General features: G+C 44.9%; 1 protein-coding gene across 1 annotated transcript in view; it reads left to right on the plus strand.

The window, feature by feature from the left end:
* The window catches only part of LOC134462051 (R3H domain-containing protein 2), a 95552-nt gene that overhangs the window by 73789 nt on the left and 14263 nt on the right, over window positions 1-7500 (plus strand). The window contains exons 19-22 of the mRNA XM_063214898.1: window positions 28-272; window positions 3026-3186; window positions 3940-4037; window positions 4980-5149. Coding sequence (XP_063070968.1) covers window positions 28-272; window positions 3026-3186; window positions 3940-4037; window positions 4980-5149 — 674 coding nt within the window. The remainder of the gene's footprint in view (window positions 1-27; window positions 273-3025; window positions 3187-3939; window positions 4038-4979; window positions 5150-7500) is intronic.

Below are 7500 nucleotides of genomic sequence, written 5' to 3' on the forward strand. Positions count from 1 at the left end.
TTTTTTCTTTCTTTGTGCCCCAATCAGCTGGTATGCAGACTATGATGCCCAGTCAGCAGCCAGCCTACCAGGGCATGATGAGCGTGCAGCAGCCCCAGAACCCGGGCATGATGAACTCACAGAGGACCAGCATGGGCGGCCAGATGCAAGGCCAAATGCAAGGCCAGATGCAAGGCCAGATGCAAGGCCAGATGCAAGGCCAGATGCAAGGCCAGATGCAAGGCCAGATGCAAGGCATGATGGTCCAGTACCCACCCATGCCCTCATATCAGGTGCGCTAGCCTGGGCCCGCCCTTACTTATGCTGCAACACAACATTTTGTAACCAAGATATTCTGGCCAAGATGGGCATGTCTTTACATTTCAAATTTCAACCCAAATGGGAGCCAGTAAAACAAATAGAATATTTCCCATGGCTTGAAAGGCTGCTGGGATTATGTTGAGGATGTACTAGTTCAGTCATCGGTTCTGCTCCTGGTTAAGTTAGAGGAAAGAGTGGTCTTCCAAGGTTAATAGGTTAATATCACTGGAAGAACAAGGCAAGGCAAGTTTATTTGTATAGCGCATTTCATACACAGGTGCAACTCAATGTGCTTCACAAAATTAACAAATGCAAAAAGAAAGGAAATGGGGAAGAAAGAAGGAACAAAACACAGAGAGCCTATGTTGTGCAGTATGTCTTTGGAAGCCCTGAACAGAACACAGAAAAATAATGCAATACAATGTTCATGAACTTTGAGGGGCTTCTGTGAAAATGTGGAAATATCTACTGCAATCGCAATGTTTTTTTTACAGACGGCACAAATTCATGTACAAATGTAAGCCTTTTATTTTGTACCGCTGTTATGCTATGGCTTTCAGAACTTATCAGAAAAACAATGGATAAACAAAATAGATGCCCCCTCCCTTCCCCTATAAAACTGTCTTTAAAGCTTGCAAAGGATACCACTTCACTTAAAAGGAGATTTCAATCCCTCCTCTTGGATGTTTGAGGAACACCCAGTAATATTTTCAGAATATTTTTAGACGCAAGTGAGCCGAGATTTGTTCTATTGGCTTTGCGCTTGAAGGATGGATTTTGTGTCCTTATGTATTACCTCTGATGGCGTAGTGCTAGAAGCATTCTGCCAGCCGAATTTTTTTCTGTTGCCAGGTTTCGTCCAGTTTACTAGGCCAGTGGCCCAGGCATAACTGATGTTGTGTCCTTCTGGTAGGTGCCAGTGGTCAAGGATATGCAATATGTTTCAAAGACTGGGTAGATGTTTTCACTTTCCATGATGAGTCGTTTGTTAGTCTCTTTGGATAAAACCGTCTTTTGAGCAGATGTCAAAAATCCGGTCCAGAAGTAAAGCCGCACCACAGTTTCCTTCCAACACAGTTGAGTAACTGGGCAGTCATGGGTGAGCGGTTAGGGCGTCAGACTTGCATCCCAGAGGTTGCCGGTTCGACTCCCGACCTGCCAGGTTGGTGGGGGGAGTAATCAACCAGTGCTCTCCCCATCCTCCTCCATGACTGAGGTACCCTGAGCATGGTACCGTCCCACCGCACTGCTCCCCATGGGGCGCCACTGAGGGCTGCCCCCTTGCACGGGTGAGGCATAAATGCAATTTCGTTGTGTGCAATGTGCAGTGTGCAGTGTTCACTTGTGTGCTGTGGAGTGCTGTGTCACAATGACAATGGGAGTTGGAGTTTCCCAATGGGCTTTCACTTTTTCACTTTTCTAACTGTCTGTCTACCTACAGTGCTCATTAGGATCAATGGATTCAGAGCAGGTTGCATCCCATTTGTGGAAGGATTTTTTCTATCTGAACCCGGGAATGATAACTATGCTTTTGAATGTAATGTTTTTAATTGTACTGTATTGTAGGGGTGGGTATCGCCAACCACCTCACGATACGATACGCATCCCAATATAGGGGTCACGATATGATATATTGCGATACATGTGTATCGCAGTATTGTAGACTTTGATTTTTTGTTTTTATTCGTTTTTTTAGAAAATAGATATGAAGGTCAAAATGTTATTTTTTTCTGTAGAGCAACAGTTACACTGTAGTGAATGTAAAAGACTGCCTTCACAAAACGGTAGGTCTGGCAGTTGCTGTGTAACATTCAAAATTCAATTTATGCCATTAAATGAAGTATCGATACTGACACCTCCGTTACGATACACGTCGTATCGTGAAGAGGCCCGTGACGATATATCCCGATATCGATATTTTGAACACACCCCCTACTGTATTGTAATTTAATGCTATACGTTAAACCCACGACGTCACTGTGTCCATGTTGGGAAGGGATGCCTATCCTATCCTATCGCACAGACCGCACAGTCTCTTTGTGTATAGTTTCCATGGTAACACAGTCATGGCTCTAAAGTCTCTAAAATGGCAGCGCAAAACTACAGTGACGTCACGTGATTCTAACGAATATATGAATCTGGCCCAGTGGTGTAGTCTACGTAAAACGCGGGTATACGGAGTATACCCACTTCTAAATTTCAGGGATTTCAGTATACCCACTTAAAATTGATTGGTCCATTGTTTTGAATGTCACAAATATATGCAGTATACCCACTTCAAAAAAATCTCAAATATACAGTATACCCACCATAAAAAAGTAGACTACACCACTGATCTGGCCGCTGTTGTGCCCGCCGCCAGGTGCCAGTGGCCAACGAGAGCCAGCCGGTGGTGCAGCAGCAGTACCAGCAGCAGGCGGTGTAGCATTTAAAATTCAATTTATGCTATTAAATTAAGTATTGATACTGACACCTCCGTTACGATACACGTATCGTGAAGAGGCCCGTGACGATATATACCGATATCGATATTTTGAACACACCCCTACTGAAGGGGCGCTGCCAGAAATGTTGGGCAGCATGAAAGATGCTAATTTTGGGGCCCCTTAAGGGCCCCTGTCAGTGCTTGGGCCCTTAGAATCTGTACCACTTCCCCCCCCAGCGGCTCCCATGCCCTACTGTATTGTAATTTAATGCATGAATGTGGCGTTGTGCCCGCCGCCAGGTGCCCGTGGCCAACGAGAGCCAGCCGGTGGTGCAGCAGCAGTACCAGCAGCAGGCGGTGATGGTGCCCGCCAGCCAGTCGGTGCAGGGGGCGCCCATGCCAGGCACGCCCATGCCAGTCTACTACAGCGTGCTCACGCCCACTCAACAGAACAGCACAAGGTCAGACCTGCTGTCACCAACACGCACACGCACGCACGCACGCACGCACACACACAGACACACACACACACACACACACACACACACACACACACACACACACACTTAAACTGAACTGCACAAGAACACAGACACACACACACACACACACACACACACACACACACAAACACGCAAGCATTTACACGTGCAGTAACTGCGCGTGCACACACACACACACACACACGCACACACACACACACACACACACACACACACACACACACACACACACACGCACACTTAAATTGTACTGTGCAAGAACACAAACACAGACACACACACAGGGACACAAACATTTACCCTTACCCGCATGCGCACGCACGCACACGCAGACACACACACACATACATACACACACACAGTCTCACACTTAAACCACACTATGTTGGTCACTACTGATCTTGGCCAGGATTTGTTCAATGCCAGGCAACATGTCTGGGTAAGTCCAAACCACATACATTTAGACACGGATGCTGTCAGATCTCATATCACACATGCTGTCTATTTATACTATATATAAACACGTTTGAAGAATTGCTTTTCACAACTGTGTGTGTGTGTGTGTGTGTGTGTGTGTGTGTGTGTGTGTGTCCGTGTGTCCGTGTGTGTCCGTGTGTGTGTGTGTGTGTGTGTGTGTGTGTGTGTGTGTGTGTGTGTGTGTGTGTGTGCGCGTGCGTCCGTCCTGTCCGTGTCTGTCCTTGTGTGTTGCAGTCCATCAGTGGGCTACCTACAGCCCAGCTCTGAGCAGTACCAGATCACGCAGTCCCCCTCGCCCTGCAACCCACCGCAGATACAGCAGCAATATTCAGGTGAAATGTCTGCCGATGTTGTCCGATACACCAAATAATATTGCACCTCCATAGCATTCATGTATACATTTCTTTTTTTATTTCTTCACCTGTCAAGGGCCAGTAACACACTGTAGTTACAATGTCTTTGAAATTCTGTCCAAAATGGTGTATGGTAACTACAGTCCCAGGAAAAAGTTTGTACACCCTTTGAAATGTCTTACATTTTTGTCAATTGTTTTTGGTCAGGGCTTTGACTGGACTATTCCAGAATGTGAATTTCATTGTTATGAAGCCATTCTAAAGTCGATTTGCTTCTAAAATATGGGTTGTTGTCCCATTTCCCAGTGCAAATAAATCAAAGAGAGCATTAACAGTGTTGCAGACCTCTCTTATTTACTTCAATAAAAATATGATAACATGTAAATGTTTGGGTGGAATTAGTTAAAGCAGACGCTGATTGTTCCTTCCTATGATTTCCGGGAAGATCAGACCATGTTTGAGGACCAATTTTGACAAAAATGTAAGAAATTTCAAAGGGTGTACAAACTTTTTCCTGGGACTGTATTTCCATCTAATAATTTTGTCATTTCATTACTGCACACAAGAATAGAATAGTTTTGTAAAAACAAACAAGAAGGTATGGAGTTTCTTAATGACTATCCATTCCGTCTTTCAATACCTCTCCCTCTCTCTCTCTCTCTCTCTCTCTCTCTCTCTCTTTCTCTTTCTCTTTCTTTCTTCCTTCCTTTCTTTCTTTCTTTCTTTCTTTCTTTCTTTCTTTCTTTCTTTCTTTCTTTCTTTCTTTCTTTCTTTCTTTCTTTTCTTTCTTTCTCTCTTTCCTTCTTTNTCTCTCTCTCTCTCTCTCTCTCTCCCTCTCCCTCTCCCTCTCCCCCTCTCTCTCTCTCTCTCTCTCTCTCTCTCTCTCTCTCTCTCTCTCTCTCTCTGTGTTTCCTCCTTCAGGTGTGCCGCCTCCTGGTCCCGGGGTGATGGTGATGCAGTTGAGTGTCCCCAACGGGCCGCAGCCGGCCCAGAACCCGCCCATGGTCCAGTGGAACCCCTGCAAGTACTACAGCCTGGAGCAAAGGCCAAGCAAACCGGGGGAGCTCTACAAACCGGACTCCAATCCCCAGGTGATGAACACACACTCACACACACATGCACTACACTACACTAAAAGTCAGATTCCAGGCCCCAGGTAAAAACATACACACAAAAAGTGTAACGTGCGTGCTCATCCCAGAAAAAATAATAAAACAGAAAAAAGAGAAGGAATATTCACACACACCACAAAAAGCTGCCTTGTCTTTTTTTTATTTGAAAAAAATAAAATAGCACAACATTGCAGGGTTGTTGACATGTAAAATGAGGCATAGAGAACTTTGGTAGTCCACCGTTTGATTAGAAACGGCAGCGTTCTTACAGGGTGTCGCAAACGCAGATATAGCCAAGTCCTGAGTTGGTTTAGAAAAAGAGATATGTCCAGTGTGTCTACTCACTACTTTTCCGGGTGGTACTGCACTCTAGGGGCGCCAACGAGTGAATTCAGACTCCATTCCAATTAATGGGCTGCACTCTGTCCACAGCGCCCTCTAGGTAAACTGCAGGCATGGATTGATACACTGGACATATCTCTTTTGCTAAACCAACTCAGGATATATCTGACTCAGGACTTTGGCTATATCTGCGTTTGCGACACCCTGTAAGAACGCTGCTGTTTCTAATCAAACGGTGGACTACCAAAGTTCTCTATGCCTCATTTTACATGTCAACAACCCTGCAACCGTACAGAATGAAGTTTTGGGCAACTTTGAGCCTCGTAAATGGGTGGAAAGTAGAGATTTATAACGATGGCTAGACAGGTGCCGGTCCATCACAGCAGAAGCTAAATTTCACCTAGCTCTGAAATTTTTGACTAACGCTCGGACTTCGGAATGCAGGGGACCTTTGAAGGCGATGTATGAGGCAAAAGTTAGGGCTCATCATCACGTTTTAACACAACGTAAGCCATTTCACACCGGATTACCCCTTTAAACAGACAAGGGGAGCTTTTTGTGGTGTGTGTATATTCCTTCTCTTTTTTCCCCAGAAGCATACACACATACTACACTACACTATACTAGAAGTGTGATTCTAGACCCTAGACCCCCGGTAAACACATACACACGCACTTTGAATGCTAGACACTTCTAGAGCGATTGATTAAAGCACTGTTCAGTAGCAAGTAGAGGCATTTCAAAAAGGTGTGCAGGCATGAAAATCCCTCACCTTTCGGCGAATTTCGCCGTTTTGAAATCAAAATGGGTCATTTCTGTGAATCGTGTAGATCCGAGGAGAAAATGAAAGGGGGGGGGGGGGGGGGGGGGGGTGTCGAGCGAGGAGAAAAGTGTAGCGCCAAGTTACTGTATCATTGTGTAGCGCTCTACCGCAGAAAACTTTCCACAACTGACAATGACGTTTGACCAATCACAGCATTTGTTGCTGTCGGCACAGCCAATAACGTGAACGAGCTCAATCTAAGTCCCGCCCTTCATACTTATCTTTGAAAGCGTGAAAGGTGAAGCTTTGGTCTGCGGGGCTGGCGTGGTTGTATCAAATATCTTTCTTTTTAGTTCTAGAACATCTCTGATTATAAGAAAATGTCCAAACGATCTGTCACAGATAGTCTACACGTTTCCCGTGAAAAAGTACGTGAAAAAGTATTTATTCTCAAAATAGCTCCCTTAATGAAAGCTTGGGTAGGTTTACGGCACGTTTTCCTGACGGCTATTTTAACGGGTCTGAACGGAATGGCGAAATAGTATGCGCTACGGCCGGGGAAGAAGCGCATATCTACGCGAGGCATCCAACCTGCTTCGAATGCTGCGGCTTCTTACAGCACGCACGAGAGAGAGGGAGAGGGAGAAAGAGCGAAGCCTAACTTAGTCAATCGTTTGACACGGGACAAATTGTTTTAGGAATCATGCCAAGTTTTTTGTAATCCCTTGGTAGCCTACATCTAAATTACATATTAAAAATCTAGTGGAACACGGTCAAACTGTTTTTTTTTCACGGTCAAAGTTGGAGCTTTCCTATTATTTTTTTTATAGGGAAACAGATATACTAGGTGAATGGACAAAAATTTCAGTAGTTTATCCAAACTGTGTCAAAGATTTTTTGTATTACAAGTTGTCTGAAATATGATGATTAACTGTTCAAACGAGATCACAACCAGGCAAGCGTTGAGGGGACATTGGATAGTGTTGAGAGGAGGGGGTGCTTAGTTGCCATTGGGGGGCATTAGTCTATTTTATTTTTAAGGGGGGCATTGGCAGGGTTTTGATGAGGTCAAGGGGGAATTTATTTTTTAAAAAGCCTGAGAACCAAAACCCATTCTATCTATCTGTCTGTCTGTCTGTCTGTCTGTCTGTCTGTCTGTCTGTCTGTCTGCCTATCTGCCCCCCTCATCAGACATGACAGCATGACAATCATGAAGTAACGAAGA

This window comes from Engraulis encrasicolus, chromosome 14 (genome assembly GCF_034702125.1).
Source record: "Engraulis encrasicolus isolate BLACKSEA-1 chromosome 14, IST_EnEncr_1.0, whole genome shotgun sequence".
Lineage (NCBI taxonomy): Eukaryota > Metazoa > Chordata > Actinopteri > Clupeiformes > Engraulidae > Engraulis > Engraulis encrasicolus.